Raw genomic sequence first — 24,997 nt, forward strand, 5'->3', positions numbered from 1 at the left:
CCGAGGAGGGTAGGAAAGGATCCTCCCCACAGTGCCCTCCTGCCCCTTTTAACAATCCCCTCTGCCCAGGATGGCCAGCCCTGCTTCTAATAAAGCAGTGATGCATGTCTGTAGTTTTGCAATTTAGCTACTCAGAAGGCTAAGTTGGAAGGATCACTTGAACCCAGGAGTAAGTGGTATGCTGGGGTTGGAGCTATAGGTCAGTGGTTGAGCACTAGCTAAGTGAGGCCCTGGGTTAGGTCCCTAGTTGTTGGGGTGCAGGGAAGGAGGCAAACTTGCGCAGACTGGGCTAACATAGCAAGATCCCATCTGAAAAACTCAAGTGACTTACCTGTTGCTCACAGAGAAAGCCAAGTTGCAGGGACATGCGAGAGGGGCAGTGCCTATTAAGGAATTCTCTTGGCTTAGGGGAAGATAAGCCTCTAATTAGGGGAGTGGTCACTGGATTTTCCAGCTATTACCAGAGTGGGTAGTGGGAGAAGCCCAGTCAAGGAACTGCTGGGAGAAAGGGGAAAGGCTGCCTACCCTTTGGCCTGAAGCTCAGGGTCCCCCATGGGTGGCTACATCAGCTCCTCTGGTTACCTGGGACAACAAGCATTTCCTCCATCCTTCAGCCCCTCCTCTTCCTGCCCCAACCCTCCCGGCAACAGGCCTCCCAATCAGACCTGGACTGCTCCAGCTGTGTCCTGAGGAGCTGGACCAGCCACATCCCTTGGGGCTGGAGTTGAAGCAGAACCAAGTGGCCATCCCAGCGTGAAAGTGTAGATTTCTGGCCTCCATCGGTCAGCGCCAGTAGGGGAACAGGCAGATTTGCTCAGCCCCAGTGCTCAGCGATCGGCACACTGGCTCTCCACAAGGCAGAATGGCGCTGCAAGTGGAGCTGATACCCACCGGGGAGATCATCCGCGTGGTTCATCCCCACAGACCATGCAAGCTTGTAAGATGGGATGCTCTGGGCTGGGAGGAAGGGTGGCAGTGTCTCCCCTGGGACGGGACAGTTCTCTTTCTCAAGAATACCCTAAGGAAAGACATAAGCAGTAAGAATGGGTTCTGATCCTTGGTGGGTGAAGAAACTGGAAAAGGACTAAGTGGAAGCAGGGGATAAAGTTATTAAGGGTCACCAGACTCAGTAGTCTTCAAAGCGGAGATATGAGTTTGAATATTTCCTTCAGCTCCCTGTACTTTAGTGGGCTGTGCCTATGAACCGAGCTTAACAAGCAGCTGAGGGTGCTACTCTGAGGTCAAAGGAGTAATGCACGTAAACAGGTGCGTAGTACAGTTAATGCCTCCCCTTTCCCTCCCGGTCCACGCAACTGGGACTGCGGAATTCAATGCAAATAGAATGGAAGGAGAATTGGGTGAAGGCAGAAGAGGTAGTTAGAAATGGGGGAAGTACTGCCCTGGCCTAGCACGCAGAGGGGCTGGTTTGCTCTCGGGATGTAAAGGGCTCCTAGCATGAAAAGGGAGGACCCCCACGCATCCACCAACCCAGCGCTGCAGAGAGAGCCGGATCTTCTGCCGGAGTAGGGCGTGAGCGTGTGCGCGTGTGACTGAGACGCGCCTCATCCCGCGAGCTTATTTGAGGAGTGCGGCACCAAGCCTCAGTGGATGCGGGCTAGGGCTTAGGCCAGTGCAGGCTAGGGCGGGGCGGGGCCCAAGGGCGCGCGCGCGCGCGCCAGGGTCTGGGCCCTGCCGGGGATGACGACAGGCGGCGGCCCGGCCCCTGGAGGGCCCTGGGCGGGGAGAGTGCCGGGGCTGCGGACTCCGAGACCGCCAAGCCGCCCAGCCGGGCCCCGGCCAGCGCACCCGAAGAGCCGAGTCGGTGGGTACGCGGGACTGGGCGTGGGACGCGAAGCGGCCGCGTGGGTGGTCCCGGGCGGTCTCCGCTCCCTAGTGAGTTGGGGGAATGTGCAAGCGACCGGGCGCCTAGCCGACCCAGAGATGCGGTGGAGGAGGCAAGGGTCTCTGGCCCGGTTGTGACTTAAGATCAGCTTGGCCTGGCCCATGCGGGTCCCAGGGCCCGGAGGCGCCGGACTCAGTTTGTGTGGACTTAAGATTACTAGCGAATAGTGTGAAGGCGGGGAAGGGCGGCTTCGGTCGTGGGACTTGGGCACCTAGAGCGCCCTTTGGGCCTCTCCCGCAGCCCTCTGTGCCTCTGGGTTCCGGAGAAGTCCCCTGAGCCCCGCCCCTTCCCGTCCATCGCCTCCTCAGAGCTAGCAGCGTCAGTGACCGTGTGTGCCGGCGGGTGAGTGTGGCGGGTGGGCTCAAAAGATGAATGAAAGAATGAATGGGTGACCCACGATTTTATTCAACTCCAGACGCTGGGACCTCCCGCTCACACTTATGGGTTCTGAGATTCATTCATTCATGCAGGCGCTCACAGGGGCTTACTAAGTCCCCACTGGGTGCCTTGCTGAGTGTGTCCTGGACTGGAGCAGTCTCCTGGAAGAGACTGGAAAAGGAAATAGACGTTTAGTGCTGAATGCGCTTGCGATAAGGAGGGGACTGTGTTGGAAGTCAGGAAGGGCTTCTGGAGGTGATACCTGAGCTGTCTTCAGGGATGACTAAGAGTCGGTGGGGTGGTGAGGCAGTGTTTAGGGCCAAGAAAGCTGCAGGTGCAAAGGCACAGCTTAGAAAACCACGTGTGGCTGATGACTGGCAGGGCAACAGCAGCTCCTCCTGGCTGTGTGAAGTGGTAGGGGAGGCAGGGAGGGAAGGGACTGCAGTCACACAGGAATGAGGAGCAGTGGGGTAAACTAAGGACAGTGGGGACCTCAGGAGTTCAGACGGATGGGACTTGAACAGGCCTGGCATGTGTGTGTGGGGGTGACCTATAAACTTTCACTCCATTAACATGAGATGTTAATTGTAGGATGTGCATTTGGTGAGAGGACAGTAGGAAGATCAGTTAGCAAGCTGCTATCTTGGCTCAGAACGGAAGCAGTCATAAAGGAGCAGAGTGAGAGGTTTAAGCAGGTTGTAACTAATGCAAAGAATAGTGAGAGGAGACCAAGCGTTTTAAAACGATGTCCTGATGATCAGCTCTCTGTTAGGGGGCAAGATGCTCTGTTTACTTTGGCTGGATCCCCAGGCAGAGGTATCTGGCAGGGCAAATAACTGGTTCTGGAGCTAGAGTGCCCTTTGAGCAATCGGAGTAGAGCTCTAATGTCCTTACCTTCTCCCCATTTCCCCACACAACAGTTTCCTGAAACCTGGAACAGTGCTTGGTGGAGCAGCCTGAGCCCAGATTGAAGATTTACTTGATAAATCTAAATTTAGTGCCTGCTCTGTGCCCAGCACTGAGTTGCCAGTGAGACAGGCTGTGGTTGTCTTTTCATTGCCCAAGAAGCCATAAGGATGCCTCAGTGTAAATAAGTTTGGGGCTCCTCAAAGCTGCCCCTCCAGACTGCATGGCCCTGAGTGGACAGGGGGAACATTTTCAGTTGCCCACTCTCCCCCATTTCTGCAGAGGTCAGGCTTGGAGGCATCTGACCCATACTAGCTGAAGTGTATTTGTTGTGTATTTGAAGTGTATTTGTTGGCTCCATCCCCTGTGGTGACAAACACCTCCCCAGGTGGAAGGAAATCCAAAGATGCCTTTGGAAAATAAGTCCTGGGTCACTCAGAGACCGTAGTTGCACCCCAGCCAGCTGCCAGTCCATAGGCCTACAACCATACTGTGGGGGCAATTGCTGTTCCCTAGTTGCCACCCCTATGGTCTGCACATCAATCAAGTCACATGACACTGACGGGGGGTGGTGGGAGGCGGTGAGAAAAGTCACAACCTGGCAGAGTATCCCTGTAATCTGAATGTAGGCATTAGGGCAGCCCTTCAGAAGTAGAGTGTTCGGGTTCCCAGGTTCCAATCCCGCTCCGTGAAGTCTAGCGACATTGAACAAATCACTTTCCCTACTCGCGGTGTCTCCAGCACCCTAGTTTCTTCGCTTCCCTATCCTTTCTCTGGACTCACGCGACTGCCCAGAGAAGAGGAGCAGGCCAGTGGGGGTGACCGGGGCTGTGGCCAGCTCAGGCTCGCCGGGCCGCGGCAACGCCCCCTCCTTCCTCAGCCGGGCGGTGGCTGCGGGGGCGGCAGCGGGCATCCCGAGAATGCAGCGGCGCGGCCTGCAATGGGGGAAAGCCCGCCGGACCCCTCCGCTAGAGGATTCTCCTCATTCCAGCCTCTTGACGCGGTGGGGCGGGGCTGGCACTGCGGCCGCGAAGCTCCGCCTCCCTCAGCCCCTCCCCTCCGCCCTGGTCAGAGCCCACCTTCTGTTAGGGGCTCCTTGGACCCTCTTCCCCTTGGTCTTCTAAGGCACTCCTCCTCCTGGGTGGGCTTCAGTCTAGATTGTCTCCCGGCTCCTTTCTGGATTGTAGACCTAGGGAAACTGCGGAGAGCGCCGCCTCTCGCCCTGAAACCGCCTCTCACCCATCTCCCAGCTGTGGCCGGCGGCACCCAGTCCCCTTGCCCCCTCCAGAGGGCCCCATCTCCCAGCTGGTGCACCCTCGCGGGGCCCCCCGGGCGTTAGCTCCGGCCAGGCTGTTGTTTTTGAGGTAATGAGCCTTCCCCTCGAGGCTGCAGCCCGCACCTGCCGCAGCCTTACCCGCTCTCCGGGGAGCTCAGGTCCGGCTGTAGGGAGTGCTGGGACTTTGGGTCCTGGCTCCACCTTTCCTCCTTAGCACAAGTCAGTGTCTGCCTGTATGTGCCTCAGGTTCCTTATCTGGCAGGCAAGGGACGGGTAAAGTTCTTGAGAGCTCTTTGTAACTGATAGACACGCCCGAGGGGCTTTCCCCACAAAATAAGAAGTATGACGAGTCTGCCTCCAAGCATGTGTGAAATGACTGTGGCAGAGAGAAGGAAGGGGAAGAGGGTAATGGTGTTGAGAGCCTGGGAAATGCCTTAGCGCTCATTGCAGCCTATTCCAACAGTTCTGGCAGGTATTAAACCTCATTTTAAGGATGAAGAACAGATTCCGAGGGGATGGAAGTGTAGCTTAGTGGTAGAGCCCTTGCCTACCCCGAGTTCCATTCCCGCCACTGGGGAGAAAAAAACAAAAACAAAAACAAAAAAAACCCCAAGTCCTTTGAAAGCTCTAACCATCACTATCCTGACCATTGATGAAAGCTGAGCCAGAATCCGCCCCAACCCTTCCGCAGCCAAAGGAGGGCTGATGCCTCCAGAGAGGATGCTGGGGGCTGATTTGGGGAGAAAGAGGACGTACTGGACAGAAGGAGTGCAGGGATCCCGCTGGACAAGACAGAAAGGCCCCCTCTAGAGGGAGAAAGGGAGGAATTCCTGGGGCGCAGAGACCTGAGTGGGATGTCCAGGTTGCAGAAGGATGTTGGCTCCAAATGTTAGAGGTCGGACGTGGATTTCCCAAGAGGAAAAGCGAGGCCTCCAGAAGGGCCAGGGACACTGAGCAAAGAAAGGGGGTACCCTGTGACCGTCCCTGTTCCTGGGTCGTGTGATCCACCCTGACGAAAGGACCTAAAGAAATTTTCTCTGGCTTAAAGACTCCGGGCCCGCCTCCCAGAGTGTGTATGGGGGTGGACAAGGTCCCGCATCCAGGCTCCGCCCGCCCAGGCGCGCGGGCCGTATTTGGACATTTCGTTCTATTTTTAACTTTCCCGAGCCTCGAGGTTGGTACTGGGGGGAGGGAAATCCTGTTTCCTCCGGGACCCACGGGCCTCGGCCCTCGTCCCGCTCCTGGCCTGGCCGCGTAGTGTAGACACGAGCCCGGAAGTGAGTTCCGGGTCCGTGTAGACGCGGCTGCCGCGCGGGTTCCGGGCCCCACCCTGGAACCAACGACGTCCCTCCTGGAAAACCTGACTCAGGCGGAGCACCGGCCCCGGGGGAGCCCCGCCCCCCTCTCCCGCCCGCCCCCGCCCACCTCCATTCCAGTTCCGAAATACCCCGTAGCCCCTACCCCGCTCCCGCCAGCTGGAGAGGGACCCCGGGGTCCGGGCTCCGAGGGAGGCCGGCTAGGTCCCAGTCCCGCGCTTCTGGGGCCAGCGAGGGGGCGGCGCGGGGGCGGGCCGGTCCCTCCCTCCCTGACGCCGCCGCCGCCGCCGCCGCAGCCGAGCCCCTGACCGAGAGCGCGGGCAGAGGAGCCGGGCGCTGGGCTGGTCAAGCAGGATGCGCTACCGGGCGTCGGTGAGCTGGGGTGGTGGGCAGAGCGGGGGTCCTGGGCCTCCCCGCCTAGCGGCGCCGCCTCGGCCCTGCCAGGAAGCGGACGCGGCCCAGGAATTTCGGGTGGAAAAACGTCCCAGAAAGTTGCAGGGAGAGGAGGCCGAGGTGGGGAGGGCCGCGGGACGCTCGGACCCGGGGCCAGGCGAATAGCTCCTGGGGACAGCTGAGACCCCTCACCCTAGGGCAAAGGGGCGGGGACTGTGGCCGTATTTGGCTGCAACTTCGGGCGGGATTGGGGTGGAGCGGTGAGGGATAAGTCTGGGAGTGCCAGGCCCCAGGCCCTGGAGGAGGGGTGCCCCCAGCCGGAGATCTGGGCCATCAGTGTTTAGAAGAGACCTTCTGACCTCTCTGGGATCCACACCCACCCCACCACCACCTTACACCTCTCTGACCCTTGGCACTCTTGGTGTCAATTTCTCCGAGACCCCAGATTTTTAAAGAGGGATCTCAGCTTTGGGTATGGGATGAGGGTCTTGCTAAGCCTGTCCCCTCCCCGCCCAACATTGGCTGCTGGGCTTTCCCTGGTAAAATCTGGCCTCCTGAGGCTTATTAGGACTCCCAGTGGAGGAGGTGTCTGGGGAGCCCAGCAGCTGGAGGGAAGGGAGTGGTCCCAGCTGTGGGAGGGAGAGCCACCCACTTCTGGGGTGGGTGTTAAGTCCCACTAGGGCTGGAGGCCCCTGGGGAAATCCCTCTCCTTAGGAGAGAAGCTCTTGCTTAGTCCATAAGCAACACTCAACCCTTGGAGCTCTGAGGAGTGGGAGCTGCAAAAGTGACCCCACCCTGGCTACAGAATTCACTCTGAGAGTTTGTCCTCCAAAGCACCTGTCACACGTGGCCCTGAGCTATGGGACCTGAGGTCACCTGGTCTAACTCAACTCCTCCCTGAGAAGGAAGCAACCCAGAGAGAGGAGGGTATTTGTCCAAGGTCAACATAGCATTCTTTCTCCTTTTTCAGGGAGTTCCTTCCCAGGACCCACCTTTCTCCACACAAAACCAGTGCCTTCCCGAAATCTGTGGTCTTGTTCCCATGTCTTTTGGGCCCTGGGTACTCCTGTGTGCTGCGCCCAGGTCCCATGTGGTTTTTCTTCCGTGTGTTCTGTTACCTGGGTCCTCTGTACCCAGAATGTTCTGTGTTCTGTGTCCACACGCCCCTACCTTCCCTCTTGGGCCTACAGGCGTGGTAGGAGAGTGGTCTTAACCACTGACTCTGACCTTCTCCCATGGCCCATTCCCTGCAGGCCCTGGGCAGTGACGGGGTGCGGGTAACCATGGAGAGTGCCCTGACTGCCCGTGACCGGGTGGGGGTGCAAGATTTCGTGCTGCTGGAGAACTTCACCAGTGAGGCTGCCTTCATCGAGAACTTGAGGCGGCGCTTCCGGGAGAACCTTATTTACGTGAGGCCAAGTGGGGAGGGATGCTGGGGACACAGAAGCAGGGCTGAGAGGGGAAGGAGGTACCAGGGGCCTCTAAGACAAACTTCTGACTCTCCTCTCTTGACCACTAGACCTACATTGGCCCTGTCCTGGTGTCTGTCAACCCCTACCGAGACCTACAGATTTACAGCCGGCAGCATATGGAGCGTTACCGTGGTGTCAGCTTCTATGAAGTGCCACCCCACCTGTAAGTGACCCCTTACCCTTCCAGCAGGAACCTCCTCCCCTGCCATCCTCATGTGAGACAACCCCACCTAACTCTCACTCTGAAATGATCCCTGACTTCTCCCTTTGGTGAATTACTGTTCACATCTGTGAGGAACCCCACAGTTGCTCACCCTAGAGTTACCTGAGTCCTCACCTAGAGATGAATCTCTCAACTCAAAATGAGTGGGACCCCTAACCCTAACCCCAGCTCACACTCATACTTATTCTTCCAACTCTACCTGGACATGACCTCTCAACCCTGATGATCCTGTGATCCCCACTCATGAGGATCTCCTAATCCTGCCTATGAGTTCCCCAACCTTAACCTGAGTGACCTCCAACACTCCCACTTGGAGTAGAGTGATCCTCTCAATCTTCCACTTGAAAGTGGTCTCCATCCTCTACTGTGAAGGATCTCCGTTGGTCCACACCAATGAAGGACGCCCAAACCCCAACCTCAAGAGTATCCCTTAATCCTACCCACAAGTAAACTCCAATCCAATATGGGAGTGCCCTTGCACCTCCTATCTGTGGGGCTTCACCTGCAGCCACACTGTCTTCCACCCCCTGAATTCTCTGATGGGTCTGTGCTCCAGGTTTGCAGTGGCTGACACTGTGTACCGTGCACTACGCACAGAGCGCCGGGACCAGGCAGTGATGATTTCTGGGGAGAGTGGGGCAGGCAAGACAGAGGCCACCAAGCGGTTACTACAGTTCTATGCAGAGACCTGCCCAGCCCCTGAGCGAGGAGGTGCTGTGCGGGACCGCTTACTGCAGAGCAACCCAGTGCTGGAGGTGAGGGGACAGCAGCATCTGAAAGAAGGCAGGGAGGGACAGGGAGCAAATGCCAGGTGTTCCTAATTCATCATCCACTCCTAGGCCTTTGGAAATGCCAAGACCCTTCGGAATGATAACTCCAGCCGGTTTGGGAAGTACATGGATGTGCAGTTTGACTTTAAGGTACCTGTGGGTGTATCACAGCAGAAGAAGGGATTTCCCATTCACTAGGCTCAGTATTTTTTGAACACCTACTGTGTGCCAGTCACTGTTCCAGGTACTGCTGTTAAAGCAGTGAAACCAAACAGACAAAAATCCTATCTCCTGGGGTGATAGGAAATAAACAGAAAAATAATAATTTAGAACATAGCAGAAAATAAGATGAGGTTAAAGGTGAGGGGCAGTTGCAATTTTAAATAAGGCAGATAGGGTAGGCCTCTCTGAGAAGTGGTGGCTTAGTAAAGGCTCGACAGAGATGGGAGCAAGCAGGGCAGCTACCTGAAAGGAGAGCGTGCAGGCAGCTAGAACGACCAGTGCAGAGACCTCACAGTGAGAGGGTGCTTGGTGTGCTCAAGGTTAGCAAGAAGGCCAGACATGTGGTCAGAGAAGAGAGCAAGAGGCCAAGGAACAGGAGGGGAGGCCAGATGGTACAGTCCCTTTTGGATATTTGTAAGATTGTGTGTGTGTGTGTGTGATGCTGGGGATCAAACCAGGGCCTCATGTGTGCTAAACATGTGCTCTATCACTGAACTACACCCTCAACCTTACAAAAACTTCTTTAACTCTGAGTGGAAGGGGGTTATCAGAGGGTTTTGAACAGAAGCATATCATGATCCAACTTTCTTACTGAAAAGGTCACTCTGGCTGCTTTGTTGGGAATAGATGGTAAGGGAACTATGCCAAGCAGGGAAACCGGTTAGGAGGCTGGTGTAATAATGGAGGTGACAGATGACAGTGGTTCAGACCAATGCCGTGGCAGTGGAACTGGTAAACAGCAATTGGATTCTGTCTTGAAGGTTAAGGCAGCAGGATTCAATATGATTGAATCGAGGAAATGGAAAAAAGGAAGTGTCTAAGAGGACCATAAGCTTCTTGGCCTGAACAACTATAAGAATATAGTTACCCTTGACCATGATGGGGAGACACAAAGAAAAGCTAGTCTGAGGAGTGGGGATATCAGGAGTTCAATATCAAGCCTCTTGAACTTGAGTTACCTGTCAGGTACCCAAATGGAGTTGCAAAATACATGGAGTTGAATCTCCCCATTTCTTTTTGTTTTTTGGTTTTTGTCTTTTGGTTTGTTGTTGTCATTGTTGATGGACCTTTATTTTATTCATTTATTTTTATGTGGTGCTGAGGATTGAACCCAATGCCTCACACATGCTAGGCAAGCACTCTACCACTGATCCACAACCCCAGCCCCTGAATTTCCCCATTTTTTAGATGAAAAAACTAAGGCCAGAAAGGGTAATGTGCCTGAGCCCACATAGCTAGTGGCAGAGCTAGAATTAGAGCCCAGGTCTGTGGGGGAGTATGGGAAAGATAGGCACTATTCCTCAGTCCCCTGACCAATTTCCTTGCCATGCCCTGTCCACAGGGTGCCCCCGTAGGTGGCCACATCCTCAGTTACCTCCTAGAGAAGTCCCGAGTAGTACACCAGAATCACGGGGAGCGGAACTTCCACGTCTTCTATCAGCTACTGGAGGGAGGTGAGGAGGAGACATTGCGCAGGCTGGGCTTAGAACGAAACCCCCAGAACTACCTGTACCTGGTAAAGGTGAGTGGTTGGAGAGCTGGCAAGGCAGGTGCCACCAAGGGGCCACAATGCCAGGACTTGACAACCAAGCTATTCCCTCTTCAGGGCCAGTGCGCCAAAGTCTCTTCCATCAATGACAAGAGTGACTGGAAGGTTGTCAGGAAGGCGTTGACAGTCATCGACTTCACCGAGGATGAAGTGGAGGTGAGGGCTCCTCTGGGGACTCTCTCTTTCCTCCTATAATACCCCACAAATCGACTTATACTTTTAAAACCCATTTCTTCCTCTAACCCCCTTCTCTTCCAAGAGTCATCTAACCCCTGTTCCATCTGACCATCTCCAGATGCCCCCATGGGGTTCCTGTCCCCCTCTATAATCACTACCTGCCACCTTTCTGCTCCCACAGGAGCTGCTGAGCATCGTGGCTAGTGTCCTGCATTTAGGCAATATTCACTTTGCTGCCGATGAAGAGAGTAATGCCCAGGTCACCACTGAGAACCAGCTCAAGTACCTAACCAGGGTGTGTGTGGTGGGCAGAGGGCAGGAGAAGGCAGCAGGGGCAGGGGGATTGCGCCTTCATTGTGCCCACTCTCCCTTGGCAGCTCCTTGGTGTGGAAGGCTCGACATTGCGGGAAGCCCTGACACACAGGAAGATCATCGCCAAGGGAGAAGAGGTAAGCCAAGCCTTTGTCACTGGTGAGAGGCAGCTCCCATTCCCATCATTCCCCCTCCTCCTGTTCTGCTCAGTGGTCCTCTCAGCAGTGCTGGAGGGACGTAGGATGGGTGGCTCACAGAGGCACAGTAAGATGGCCAAAGTCACTTGAGAAGAGGGTGACAAAGTCAGGCTTGAATCAAGATTCCCAGCTCCAGGAATGATCACTTCTTCCTATATCACCTTCCCTCTGGTGTGCTTTGTCCCCCACTTCTGTCCCAGTACCACCACCACTCTCCACACCCAGGCTCACTAGAGGCCCAAGGGCAGGCTGGTCAGAGCTTCCTGGTCGTCTTCCTGAGTACAAAGGGGAGGTGGAGTGGAAGGGTGTCTGTGGCACTTATCCTAGTCTCACTCTTTGCTACAGCTCCTGAGCCCACTGAACCTGGAGCAGGCTGCATACGCACGGGATGCTCTTGCCAAGGCTGTGTACAGTCGCACTTTCACCTGGCTGGTTGGGAAGATCAACAGGTCACTGGCTTCCAAGGTGAGGACTTGGTCTATGCTGCTTCCAAGGCAGTCATAGGGAGGCTTGTCAGGGAGGGCTGGAGCTGGGAGCTGGGTAGCAAACACCAAGACCCATGCTTTTGGTTGAATGACTGGCCCTAGGATGCTGAGAGCCCCAGCTGGCGGAGTACCACGGTTCTTGGGCTCCTGGACATTTATGGCTTTGAGGTGTTTCAACATAACAGGTCAGCATCACCCTTACCCCTTGCCAGCCACTTATGTCTTCCTGTCCTGGTCTCTCTCCTCTGTCCCCCTGCCTGTCATTCCTGCTTGATGACTCTCCTAGCCAAACTGGATCTGGCTCTGCATCTCTTACCCAACTGCTCAGGGACCTAGTCCTGTCCTTTCCCTGTCCCTGTGTCCCCTGATGCTACCATGGGCTCTTCTGTTTCCTCACAGTTTTGAGCAGTTCTGCATTAACTACTGCAACGAGAAGCTGCAGCAGCTCTTCATTGAGCTGACACTCAAGTCAGAACAGGAAGAGTACGAAGCAGAGGGAATCGCGGTGCGTGCGAGCCTAAGTTGCCCCTGTGCCATAGAAAGTCAGGCATCCGGTCTCTGGGAGAGGGTGCAGGACCCTGTGATGATGCCCATGCCCATCTTCCCTTTCCCTGCAGTGGGAACCTGTTCAGTACTTCAACAATAAGATTATCTGTGATCTGGTAGAGGAGAAGTTCAAGGGCATCATCTCCATCTTGGTGAGTTCTCTGCTCCCCCAGGCCTCATGTTGTGGACCAGCTGGGAGACCATCTTCCCCTTTCCCTTTCTCTCCAGGCCAGTTCACAGAGGGATAGGGTGTGGGGCTGAGCAGGGTAAGGTGGATGTTGACCTGTCTGGAAGCTCCCCATGGGGGCTCCCTATGCTCTGCTCCTTCCCCCTGCATCTTTGCCTCCCCTCACAGTACCCTGGAAATTTCTGTGCTCTCTAACCCTTCCTATAATACATCCCTCACACCGTGCCCCTCCTGTAGGATGAGGAGTGTTTGCGCCCTGGGGAGGCCACAGACCTGACCTTCCTGGAGAAGCTGGAGGACACTGTCAAGCACCATCCGCACTTCCTTACGTGCGTAGGGTGGCAGGGATGCTGGGGCAAGGGCTGTCTTAGGCAAAGCCTATGGATGGCTGGGTTCATCGTGGTTAACTCCTGCTATAGGACTGGGGGCGTAGAGCGCATGCCTACCAGGTTCTGGGTTTTATCCCTCACATACACAAACACAACCCCAAAAGCCACAGGGAAAGTATTAAATTAAGGACAGTTGCACAAAGCCACCATTTCCCGAGCATGGCTTCCTCCTTACTCTTTTTTGATAAAGAAACTTGCTAAGATTTTTTTTTTTAGCTTCCTTATTTGGGACTTGCTTTTTTTTTTTTTTTTTTTTTTTTTTTTTTTTGTACCAAGGGCGCTTAATCACCAAGCTACATCCTCTGCCCTTTTTTATATTTTATTAGAGACAGAAGACAGGGTCTCGTGCAGTTGCTTAGGGCCTCGCTAAGTTGCTGAAACTGGCTTTAAACTCTCAATCCTCTTGCCTCAGCCTCCCAAGTTGCTGGGATTATAGGCGTGCACCACCATGCCCTGCTGGGACTTGCTTTTTATTTAAAAGCAAGAAGGAGTAGAAACAGAAGCAAGTACCTTTGTCTCAATTCGTCCTGTGTACTTTGTGCACATCATCTCTTAATCTATAAGCATTCTTTTAAGGAGGCATTCTTGTTGTTTTTCCCCATTTCTTAGCAGGACTCAGACAGTGAAGTGCCCCAGATAGCTTATCTCACAGGTAGCTTGCAGAGCTGAGACTCAGTCCTGGGGCTGTTGAATGCCAAACATTTGACCATTGTTTACTTAATAACATATTAAAAACTTGCTTCTGTCAGGCACAGTAGCACACACCTATAATCAGAAGGCATCAGAAGTTTGGATCAGAAGGAGGATCAGAAGTTTGAGATCAGCCTGGACACTTTAGCAAGACCCTTTCTCAGAAAGTAGCAAAGGGAACTGGGTGCCATGATGCATTCCTGTATTCCCAGTAACTTGAAAGGCTGAGGCAGGAGGATCTCAAGTTCAAGGCCAACCTCAACAACTTAGTGAGACCCTAAGCAACTTAGTGAGGCCCTGCCCCAAAATAAAAAATAAAGACTGAGGGTGTTGCTGGGTGTGGTGACACATACATGTAATCCCAGCAGCTCAGAAGACTGAAACAGGAGGATTACACATTCAAGGCCAATCTCAGTAATTTAGTTAGGCCCTAAACAACTTAGCGAGACCCTGTCTCAAAATTTTAAAATAAAAAGTGCTGGCGATAAAGCTCAGTGGTAAAGTACCCCTGGGTTCAATCCCTAATATCTCCCACCCAAAAAAAAAAAAGTTCTGGGGGTATAGCTTGGTGGCAGAGTACCCTGGGTTCAATCCCCAGTGCTGTAAAGAAAAAAAATGGTTAAAAAATTTAAAAGGGCTGGAGGGCTGGGGATATCACTCAGTTGGTAGAGTGCTTGCCTTGCAAGCACAAGCCCCTGGGTCCAATCCCCAGCACTGCAAAAAAAAAAAAAAAAAGGCGGATCTGGAAGTGTAACTCAGTAGCTCAATAGGAGAGCTGCTGGTATTAAGAAAAAATAGAAGTTAAAAAAAAACAAACAATAAAAAAAGCTTGCTTCTGATTGTAAAAATAATATTGCTCATTTTAAAAACCTGGAATATGTGCAGAATGGCCTCAAAAAACCCTGTCATACAGAGGCCATCATTGTTAATAATTTGAGGCATTTTTTTTCCTGCTCTTTTCTCTATATTTTTTTTTCATAGTCAAGAACTTATTGTGCATAAGGCTCAGGATAATGTTATATCCTCAGTATTCTCCTGTATTATCAAACAGAAAAATTCCCTCAAAATGCTTCCTCCAATGGTTCTAACTCATGAACAGCCCGTGGTTTTCACTCAGCCTTTGGAAGCCCTGGCCAGCCTCCAGATTTCTGCTAGAATAACTAAGGGCTGTCACAGACATCTTTGTGTCTTAAATCTTTGCCTGTATCTCTGGTTAATCTGTTTGGAATAGTTTTTTGTTTTGTCTTTCCAGGTCTGGGGATGGAACCCAGGACCTCCTGCATGCTAGGCAAGCGATTTGCCACTGAGCCAAAACCCAGCCCTAGAACAGTTCTTAAAAGTAGAAAATAGGCTAAAGGATATAAACATACTTAAAGTTTAAGTAATTTCTTGGCAGATTCCATTCTGAAAATATAGTAGGCAGTTCACTCTGTGCAGAGTAATGCAGCAGTTTGGAGGCAATGAAATTAGCCCTCCACCCTGTGTGCCTGGCAGTCCGGAGGCCTAGGTCCTGGCACTGTGTGACCCTGGGCAAGGCATTCCACCTCCCTGAAGATCATGCAGAGGGGCTGATGCCCTGCCCTGTCTGTCACATGACTTGTGGGTTGCAAGGCAGCCCCAGGGCACACCTGCTCCCTACTGGGTGCTGGTTCCTTGCTGAGATCTCTTCAGCAAGCAGGGGCATGGCTTAGGTCAGCAATTTGTAGCTTCATGTCCTTGTCTCCCCCAGGCACAAGCTGGCTGACCAGCGGACCAGGAAATCTCTAGGCCGTGGGGAGTTCCGCCTTTTGCACTATGCCGGGGAGGTGACCTACAGCGTGACTGGTGAGGATCTTGAGGCTGACTACCCCTGGGGACTGGGAGGGGCTCTCCCTCACCCCTCATCTACTGTTTCCACACAGGGTTTCTGGATAAAAACAACGACCTTCTCTTCCGGAACCTGAAGGAGGTGAGGAAGACATGGGGGTGACAGGGTGGGGGACAGCTCTGTATGCCCCTGTGCCCAGGAATCTTTTGTGTCTGCCTCTGCTCCTACTCTAACCCTCTGTTCTGTCCCCATAGACCATGTGCAGCTCAAAGAATCCCATTATGAGCCAGTGCTTTGACCGGAGTGAGCTCAGTGATAAGAAGCGGCCAGAGACGGTGCGGAGGCTGTGGGACATGAGGGGGCGTGTGTGTACCTGAGCATGGATGAGTGCCCACATGGGCCTGGAGTTGGCATTGTTCATGTGAGCATGTTTGTTGGTGCCTGTGTGCACGTCTTTGTGTGTCTGTAGGAGATGCCCCTTGGAGCATCTTTGCCTGCTTACAAGTGTATGCCTGTGTGCCCACCTGTCTCTTAGGTGTGGACTTGTTTGTGTGTGCCTGTTACTGTGGGGAATCCATGTGTGTACACCTTTCTACGTGGGTGCCTGTGAGTGTTCACCCAGCAGACACTTTGTAACAGATGTTGCTAAGCACTGAGAATGCAAAGATGTGCAGCTGGACATGTAACTCAGTGGTAGAGTGCTTGCCAGCATCTGGGAGGCTCTGGGTTCCATCCCCAGGAACAAATACACATTCATAAGTGCAAAAAAAAAAAAGTGTTCTCACAGAAATGTGCACAGAAGAGAGGACATAGCCACCTCTTGGGGCGTGGCGGTGGTTGGGGAAGGCTCCCTGGAAGTTCAAGTATTTGAGATAACTTCAGAATGAGAAAGTGCATTTCAGTCTGATGGACCTGTGACTGGGGGCACCGTAGGCAGCAAGAGGGTCTAATACAGACACACACAGACCAAAAAAGGAGGTCAGCAGGAAATTAACATCACAGAGGAGAAGGACTAAAAGGAAGGTGTGGCCAGTGGTGCTGGATGCCAGAAGATCTCTGTGGAACTGAGGGCAGAGACATGACTGTTGGGCTTGCAGAGGAGGGTCAGGGTAGTCCTGGTTAGTAAAGAGATCAGTAGGGAGGTAGAAGCTGGAATACTGCAGGTAGAGACATGCTTGCCAGGGTGGGCACCAAGGCATTGTGTTGCCATCCTGGGACCCTGCTTGCTCCCTGCTGCGTTCACTCTCCCTCACCCCGTGTACCTTCATCCTCCTGACCCCATTTTCTCCCACTCAGGTTGCTTGTCCACCCACTTTTCTCCAGGCCTCTCCAGGAAACCACAGACTTATGCATCCAATGATTTCCTTCCCACCTCCCCAAGTGGGCCCTTGGTTTCCCAGTCCCCCAGCCTTGCTCATTCTGTGTCCCTAACTCAGGACAGAGATAACCCTCTACCCAATCTTCCAGGCCAGGGACCTAGTCACCATCCCTTGTTCTTCACTCTCCCCTGTCCAACCACTAGATCTTGCCTATTGCCAGAGTACTTCTCAACTCCTTCCTCTTGGTCCCTTCCACATAACCACTGATCCAGATTACTGATCATTGTCTCTTCTCCACGCCAGCCAGCCTCCTCCCTGGTTTCCTGGCATCCCATTTGCTTCTACCAATCCACCTTCCATACATCAGTAGAGATATTCCAAACTGCATTTTTTCTTTTTGGTCACTCCATCATTCTGAATTCCTCATTGGCTCCCTACTTCCCACAGGGATAAAATCTAATATGTTCAATATGATTTTCCCATGATACTACCACTGCTTGCCTCTATAACCTGACTTGTAGCTCCCAGCATATGTCAACCCTTTGCTAAGGTCATTTCTCTTCCTGGACTGCCATTCTTACCCCTTTCTTTTATGTGAAGTACTGAGAATTGAACCCAATGACACTCTACCACTGCTATACCACCATCCCTTTTTTATTTTTTATTTTGTGGCAGGGTCTTGATAAGTTGCCTAGGCTGGCCTTCAACTTGAGGTCTTCCTGCTTCAGCCTCCTGAAGTACTGAATTTACAGGCATGCAAATTTACATGGCCTATCTTCTGTCCAGCCATTTCCTACTTATCCTTTTAATTTCATTTTAGGGTCTTTGCCAGAAGATCTTTCCAGATTCCCTTTACCCCCACAGACTAATGAGTTGTCCCTAATTGGTGTTCCCAGAACCTCCACACATGCCCCTATTATTTATTTTCTCTGGTACTAGAACTGAATCCAGGGCCTTGTGTATGCTAGGCAAATACTCTACTACTGAGCTACAGCCCCAGTTTTATTTTGTTTTGTTTGAAATAGGATCTCACAAAGTACCCAGCCTACCCTCGAACTCATTATTCTCCTGCTTCGGCTTCCTGATTTGCTGGGATTATAGGCATGCACCACTGTGATTGGTTCACCCCTGTTATTAATACAACCACAAGAGATTACAAATTTTTGATAAGGAATCTGCTTCTTTACAGGCCTGAGATCCTTGAAGGCCCTGCAGAGCAACATATAGAGATAGTAGTTGAATGCATAGGTATAGGACTTGCTGCTTAGAAATGTAGCTCTAAAGTTGTGGGAAGAGTGGTTGCAAAAGGGAGGTACAGAATGGAGTTTGCCAGGGACTTACGCAGAATTTTTAGACTGGAGTGAGATGCCTAAACTAAGGTCTCTAACCCAGTCAGAGGGATGTGGTACAGAGTCTGACTGACCCCTTCTTCTGTTGTGAAGGAGAGGTAGTAGAAAGAAGTAAGGGCCAAGCAGAGAGGAGGGCCACTGCAGGGGTCAGCAGCTTTTCAGGGGTAGGGTGTGCCCACACAGGGGTAAGCGACCTTAGCCCCACTCAGACCAACCTTCCATCCCCCGGACTCGCCAGGTGGCCACCCAATTCAAGATGAGCCTCCTACAGCTGGTAGAGATTCTGAAGTCAAAGGAGCCTGCCTACATCCGCTGCATCAAGCCTAATGACGCCAAACAGCCCGGTAGGTCCTCCCGCTCCGACAGGGCTGCAGGGTCTGGGCCTCCCCTACAGGGATGACCGGCGATTAACCAACCCTTTACCCTTCCCCCAGGCCGCTTTGACGAGGTACTGATACGGCACCAGGTGAAGTACCTGGGGTTGATGGAGAACCTGCGCGTGCGCAGAGCTGGCTTTGCCTATCGCCGCAAATACGAGGCTTTCCTGCAGAGGTGGGCGGGGCCTTCTCGCAAGTAGGAAAGGGGCGGGAGGGAACTCCTGAGCTGCACTAAGGAGGATAGGCATTCATAGTCAGGTTTTAGAGATGAGGACGCAGAGACTGAGCTGCTCTGGGACCCATGCTGAGAACCACTTCGTGCTGCAGAACCAGTGTAATCCTTGGAAGAGAGAACACACCAGGCTTCCAGTAGGCCCTGTCCTCCTGAAGCACCTGATGAGGGTACAGGAGGCACACATCCACAAGCCTATCATGAAACAGATGGAAAAGGGTTGGGGCCAGAGGGAACTCAGAGAATAAAGCAGTTTTGTGGTTATTCAGAGTTACGGGCCTGGGGAATCAATCAGAATTCCATCTCTGCGAATTTCTTTTTCTTTCTCTTTTTTGGTGGTGGTGCCGGGTATTGAACCTAGGGCCCCACACATGCTAGGCAAGTGGTCTATCGTTGATTACACCCCCAACCCAGTTTTATTTTGAAGCAGGGTGTCCCTAACTTGCCCAGTCATGATCCTCTCTTCTGTAGCCTCTCAAGTAGCTGGGATCACAGGCATGTGCCACTGCACTCAACTTATCTCTGCCACTTTCTATTCCTTGGTCTTAGGTAGATGGGAATACCTAGTTTCCTCATCTTTAAAATGCTTACCCCCAGCCTTCTGTGAGCTGCAAACAAGTCAGTAGGAATAGCCAGGAGGTGCCCAGGAAAAGCTGGTAGGGACCTCCAGAGAAGAGTATCAGCTGGTGTGTAGCTGGGTGCATATTGTTTCTCATGTCTCCAGGTACAAATCACTGTGCCCAGAGACATGGCCCACATGGGCAGGACAGCCCCAGGATGGTGTGGCTGTGCTGGTCAGACACCTTGGCTACAAGCCAGAAGAGTACAAGATGGGCAGGTGAGTGGTACCTATTCCTGGTGGCTGGGTGGACATGAGAGATGGCAACAAGGGGCTGATTATCACTGTTCTCCCAGGACCAAGATCTTTATACGCTTCCCCAAGACCCTCTTTGCCACAGAGGATGCCCTGGAGGTCCGGCGGCAGAGCCTTGGTGAGAGGGAGATCCATCCTTCTTGCCCCATTGGTGTCCCTTCTGGGGAAGAGGGAAGAAGTCACTGCATTTGGATTCCTTCTCAGGAAGTCTGCCCCACCTACATTCAGCTCCCCCACCTCCTTACCAGCCCCAGCCCCAACACCCACTATTCCAGCCTGCAGGCTGGCCTCTAGATGCAAGCTCTGAGCATATTCCCACATTCATTTGCTTTTCTTCATTTATTCTAACTCATTTCAACTTGTACACAGTAGCTCATTCAGCCACTCCCTCATTTATGCCACTCATTGAGCTCTGACAGTGCCAGGCTCCCAGTTGGTGACCCTGATCTCCAGCCCATTGAATTCTTTCCTCAACCATAGCCACGAAGATCCAAGCAGCCTGGAAGGGTTTTCACTGGCGGCAGAAATTCCTCCGGGTGAAGCGATCAGGTTTGGGGACCCAGGGGTATTCGGAGTGGCAGGGTCTTGGGTTAGGGTGGTCCACCGCAATGAGGAGATACAAGGTCAGCCATCTGTGGTCCCCACAGCCATTTGCATCCAGTCATGGTGGCGTGGAACACTGGGCCGAAGGAAGGCAGCCAAGAGGAAGTGGGCAGCACAGACCATCCGGCGGTGAGTATGGGGACAACATGAGAGGGCTACAGAATAAGGGATGTATGGGGGTGTGCTATTGCCAGACTTTTCACCCCAATCCTTCTTGGCTTGCCACCCCCAGGTTCATCCGTGGCTTTATCCTGCGCCATGCACCCCGTTGTCCTGAGAATGCCTTCTTCCTGGATCATGTTCGCACCTCATTTTTGCTTAACCTGCGGCGGCAGCTGCCCCGGAATGTCCTGGATTCTTCCTGGCCCACACCTCCACCTGCCTTGCGTGAGGTCAGTGGGTCCTCCCAGCTGAGTTAGAGACCATCAAAACACTTGACAGAGGTGTCCAATTATCATGTGGTCAGAGGGGTGATTAGTGGGGACCCAGAAAGGGAGGGGAAATGGAGCAGGGCTATGAAGAATGAGTTCTTAGAGAGAAAGCACTCAGGACCAGAAGAGCTGTCAAGTTGAGAAGACATTACTTGTACAAAGACTTGGTGGGCATATGTTGGAGGTCCTCAGAGTTTAGGGAGCCAGACTGGGTAAATACTCTGACCTTTCTCTTCTCCATAGGCCTCAGAGCTTCTACGGGAATTGTGCATGAAGAACATGGTTTGGAAGTACTGCCGGAGTATCAGCCCTGAGTGGAAGCAGCAGGTGTGGGAGCTGAAGGCAGCAAGGACTAGGCAGTGGGGTTCAGGAGAAGCAGGCATCAAATGAAGAATGCTGGCCTGGGGAAGCATTTTACTTCAGATTTACCCTATAACTTCAGATAGATCCCAGGCCCCTATGACCTCATAAAGTGGAGGCTGGAGTAGATTATAGGAGGCAAATAGTGGGTTGTTTCAACTTGAGTTGCCCATTGCCCCATGTTGTAAAGTTTCCAGATTCACTGTTATCAATGGGTAATATCTTCCATAGACATGGAGTCAGACACTGATGGTTGATGTGCTTTGTATTTGCAAACACAGTATTGGGTGATGATAAAGCACCCACCCAATTCAGATAACTTGTAATAGCTTTGAATATTTAGCAATCAGCCCTCTACAAGATTCCAAGCCAGAACTGAATTTGGGGACTCCAGAGCCTGGTAGGGAATCATTTTGGAGAATCATTCCCAAAGTCAGGCCTGGATGCTAACAGTGCTGTTGTGACCCTTCTGGGGAGCACTCTGCCTTGGTTGGTGTAGGAGAAGGCAGAGAGAGGGGATTATAAGAGTAGTGGTGGCTGGTCTCAGCTTCCTGGGGGACCTGAGAGCAGGTAAGGGAGGCCTTCCTGGTTTCTGTCTTGGCCTGCATGTCCCTCGTGTTCCCCACCCCTTATAACACTCCTCCACTCCCCTTGTCTCCTCAGCTGCAGCAAAAGGCGGTGGCTAGTGAGATTTTCAAGGGCAAGAAGGATAATTACCCCCAGAGTGTCCCCAGACTCTTCATCAGCACACGGCTTGGTGAGCCCCTGATTTTTCAATCCTCCAACCTTCCATAATGGCCAGGTTTAGTGATGCATGCCTGTAATCACAGTGACTTGAAAGACTGAGGCAGGAGGAACATAAGTTCAAGGCCAGCCTGGGCAATTTAGTGAGACTGTCTCAAAATTAAAAGTAAAAAGGTCTGGGAATGTGGCTCAGTGGTTAAGCACCCCTGGGTTAATCCCCAGTACCACAAACAAACAAATAAAATCATCCTGTTCCCCTCTCACCTTCTCTGACTGCCCTCTCCCCCATCTGGTTTGCAGGCACAGATGAGATCAGTCCCAAAGTGCTACAGGCCCTAGGCTCTGAATCTATCCAGGTGAGACCCTGCCTGCAATCACTAGTCCAGTCTGTAGTCCAAGATCTGGAAGCGGGTCGGTTAGGGCACAGGTAGAGAATAAGGTCATCCCAAGAGCCCCTTAGTCCCTTCCCTGTCCCTCACCCTGCCCTCTGTCTTCAGTATGCTGTGCCAGTAGTGAAATATGACCGCAAGGGCTACAAGCCTCGCTCCCGGCAGCTACTGCTCACACCCAGCGCCGTGGTCATCGTGGAGGATGCCAAAGTCAAACAGAGGATCGATTACGCCAACCTGACTGGTCAGCCAGAGTCCAGGGCTGCATAGGGAGGGACCCTGCTCCGACCTTTCATCTCTGACCTCTGCCCTTCCCCCTTAGGAATCTCCGTCAGCAGCCTGAGTGATAGCCTCTTTGTGCTTCATGTGCAGCGTGAAGACAATAAGCAGAAGGTGCCCCTTTAGGGCTTGGGAGGTAGGAGGGGTTCTCTAGTTCAGGACAGGGCTTGATTCCTTCTTCTGTCTTGGCCATTCAGGGGGATGTGGTACTGCAGAGTGACCATGTGATTGAGACACTCACCAAGACAGCCCTCAGTGCGGATCGTGTGAACAACATCAACATCAACCAGGGCAGGTAAGGCCGATGGGGGTGGTGAGTGGGCTGTTCCTGCACTTGGGGACAGGGCAAGGACCCACCTCAAAGAGTCTGTCTCTGTGAAAAAGTCCTTATTTGCTCCCTTCCCTCTAGCATCACATTTGCAGGGGGGCCTGGCAGGGATGGCATCATTGACTTCACGCCCGGCTCAGAGCTACTTATCACCAAGGCCAAGAATGGGCACCTGGCTGTGGTAAGGCCAGCATGCAACACCCTACTTCCTTCTGATAGTCCTTGAGCTAGGTTGGAGCCTCCAGTGGCCAAGCATTCCTTGGCAGTGCTGGGCAGAGCCTGGGCATTTCACCCATGGTTTCCATCCAAAGGGCACCATACCACCACCCGCTTTATCCCATTGCCCATCCATGACGGGCCAGACAGAGGGGCCTTTGAGAGCTTCCGTGAGGTAGAGGGTCATAAAAATGGCAGCAGAGGGCTGGACACTGTGGCACGCACAGCTTGGGAGGCTGAAGCAGGAGAATCAAAGTTTGAGGCCAACCTTTTTCTTAAAAAATAAAAAGAGCTGGGGGTGTAGCTCAGTGGTACAGCACTGAGTTGGCCTGGGTTCATTCCCCAGTACTACAAACAAAAAAACCCCAACAGTATGAAGTTGTAGGGGAGATCCAGGTTGATTGATGGTGGACTAGATGGGAGGAGGGCCCCCTTTGTGGCTAAGGCAGCAGGTATTCCTATGGGATTAGGACTGGAGTTTCCAGAAGTAAGGCCACTAGATCCCCCAGTCTGCTACTACCTGTATCTAACCTGGGACAAGTACCCAGAACAGCTGCCACCCACTCACCACTTGATTTTTCCCACATCTCCACAGGTGGCCCCACGGCTGAATTCTCGGTGATGAAGGTGCCCACTGGACCCCCTCCCAACTCTCAATGCTTTGCTTATCCCATTCTCCCCTTCCCAGTTACCAAAGACTCAAGCTTCCAGACAGGGACCCAGGGACACCTCAAAGCCCACCTGCAGCCTCCTGCCTCCTGCTCACTCCTCTCTTGAGGGAGCAGCAGGGGCCAAGGAGCTACCCCAGGAGTGGGCCAGGCCGGGCCACAGCAATAGGAAAGCCAGGGCAAGCCATGCCAGCCCAATGCTGGTGCCAAATATGTGAGAGAAGGGAATTTTTGCTGAGATTTTCTCTGAGATTTTTTGATGCTTTATAGGAAACTATTTTTTAAAAAAAAAGCCATTTTCCTATCCCAAGACACACTGGATGTGTTTTTCCTGACTTAAACAGGGCAAGGAATGTAACTGAGAGGTTGGGTGGGCTGGGCTATGGACCCTCTCCCCTGGCCAGGCCACCCTCTCCTCATTCCCTTGGCACCTTGTCTGACTGTCTGTCTGCCCACAAGTACCTTTTGCAACCCTCTCTGACCTCCACCTGGGGGCTGACACAACCTTTGCCTGCCTTCTTCCTGCCTTAAGAATGCCCTTTTAGGGTCTGAGGGTGTAGCTCAACAGTAGAACGCATGCTTAGCATATGTGAGGCCCTGGGTTCAAGCCCCAGTATGAAAAAAATGCCCTTTTAATATCATCTCCAATCTGAGGGCAACCTGTGGTGGGAAAAGAAGTCTTAAACCATAAAATTTGGACAACTCAGATTATGTAGTCTAGCTACCTGGGAGGACAAAGCTAGAGACAGAGGCCCAAAGAGTAAAAGGGACTTGACCAAAGTGATATTGTAGGTTGGGGCAAAACTAGGACTGCAGCCCCATCCTCAACACACTTCACTGCCACTCCCAGGGACAGGGAGCCCCATAAAATATGGGTCATGTCTTAAGTGTGCATCTGGCTCCCTGACCAGCAGTCACCCTTGGGGGCCACTAGTTAGGAGGAACACTTCTGCCTGAGTTCATGCCTTAGGGTGACAACTGTCTCCCATACACTTTGGACCCAATTCAAGGATTTAGGGCCTTTACTGGCCCCAGGTCCCTGCCTGGCCTGTGTGCATGGGGAAGGGGCTGGCAGGGGCATCACCTCATTCTGCTGCTTCCCCTTTGTCCCAGAGGGCCTGGGGGCTGCCCAGCTGCCTCCGTGCCCTCCAGGGGTCTCAGCCCACTGCTGACACTTTTGCAATCCAGAGAAACACTAAATAAAGCAATATGTGTTTGCCAACATGGTCTCCTTGTGAATATTAGGAAAGAAAGAGGGCAGCCAGGAACTTTATATTGCAATTTTTGTCTCACTTCTTCCCAGAAAAAGGGGACAGGGCTTCCTCCCTAGGGACAAGAGCAAGAGTCACCAGTGACTGCATTATGGATTCACTACCCAATGCTGCAGGCTGGGAGCAAAGAAGAATCACACAGAGGCCCTGACAGCTTGGCAGGGTAGGCCGAGCTGCCTGACAGAGGCCCAGTCCAGTGTGGTGGTGCAGGCACCAAGGGCACACTGATGAGGGATCAGCTCATGTAGGCAAGAGCAGTAAATGTTTTGTAGAGAAGATGGAATCTGAAGCAGGTCCTCTGGTCCCAATTCTGTTGCAAGGAACAAACCCTATTCAAATTGACCTAAACAGAAAAGGAA

The 24,997-nt window shown here is 52.8% G+C and overlaps 1 protein-coding gene and 1 long non-coding RNA gene across 4 annotated transcripts; one reads left to right on the forward strand and one right to left on the reverse strand.

Annotated features, from left to right (window-relative positions):
• The first annotated feature begins 723 nt into the window (after nt 1–723).
• Nucleotides 724–24,589, forward strand: Myo1c (myosin IC). Of its 3 annotated transcripts, none has more exons than XM_047544555.1 (32): nt 724–937; nt 7,426–7,581; nt 7,692–7,807; nt 8,424–8,622; nt 8,707–8,787; nt 10,202–10,381; nt 10,466–10,564; nt 10,767–10,880; nt 10,963–11,034; nt 11,440–11,559; nt 11,682–11,764; nt 11,979–12,084; nt 12,197–12,277; nt 12,550–12,641; nt 15,121–15,215; nt 15,293–15,339; nt 15,453–15,533; nt 18,105–18,210; nt 18,301–18,418; nt 19,200–19,313; nt 19,391–19,467; nt 19,830–19,898; nt 19,997–20,081; nt 20,185–20,344; nt 20,627–20,710; nt 21,407–21,500; nt 21,788–21,843; nt 21,985–22,120; nt 22,199–22,269; nt 22,353–22,450; nt 22,565–22,664; nt 23,295–24,589. In XM_047544555.1, the coding sequence occupies exons 1-32, from the start codon at nt 863–865 to the stop codon at nt 23,319–23,321; spliced, it is 3,192 nt and encodes a 1,063-aa protein (XP_047400511.1). In that variant the 5' UTR covers nt 724–862; the 3' UTR covers nt 23,322–24,589. The 3 variants fall into 3 exon arrangements, with proteins under 3 accessions (XP_047400511.1, XP_047400513.1, XP_047400512.1); XM_047544557.1 differs by lacking the exon at nt 724–937 and adding an exon at nt 1,669–1,822; XM_047544556.1 differs by lacking the exon at nt 724–937 and adding an exon at nt 5,701–6,151.
• Nucleotides 2,329–4,785, reverse strand: LOC124979803 (uncharacterized). The gene is made up of 3 exons (XR_007107695.1): nt 4,602–4,785; nt 2,544–2,609; nt 2,329–2,452 (listed from the first exon to the last, which is right to left on the reverse strand). It is a non-coding gene; the product is annotated as an uncharacterized LOC124979803 (long non-coding RNA).
• Nucleotides 24,590–24,997: the final 408 nt, after the last annotated feature.

The sequence above is a fragment of the Sciurus carolinensis genome, chromosome 3 (genome assembly GCF_902686445.1).
Source record: "Sciurus carolinensis chromosome 3, mSciCar1.2, whole genome shotgun sequence".
NCBI classification, from domain to species: domain Eukaryota; kingdom Metazoa; phylum Chordata; class Mammalia; order Rodentia; family Sciuridae; genus Sciurus; species Sciurus carolinensis.

Excerpts from the sequence above, each read along its gene's own strand:
- Myo1c (XM_047544555.1), top strand. The coding sequence starts at position 863 with ATGGCGCTGCAAGTGGAGCTGATACCCACCGGGGAGATCATCCGCGTG. Across the intron at positions 20,082-20,184 it reads GCAGCACAGACCATCCGGCG|GTTCATCCGTGGCTTTATCC; the intron begins GTGAGTATGGGG and ends TGCCACCCCCAG. Across the intron at positions 22,121-22,198 it reads CGATTACGCCAACCTGACTG|GAATCTCCGTCAGCAGCCTG; the intron begins GTCAGCCAGAGT and ends CTTCCCCCTTAG.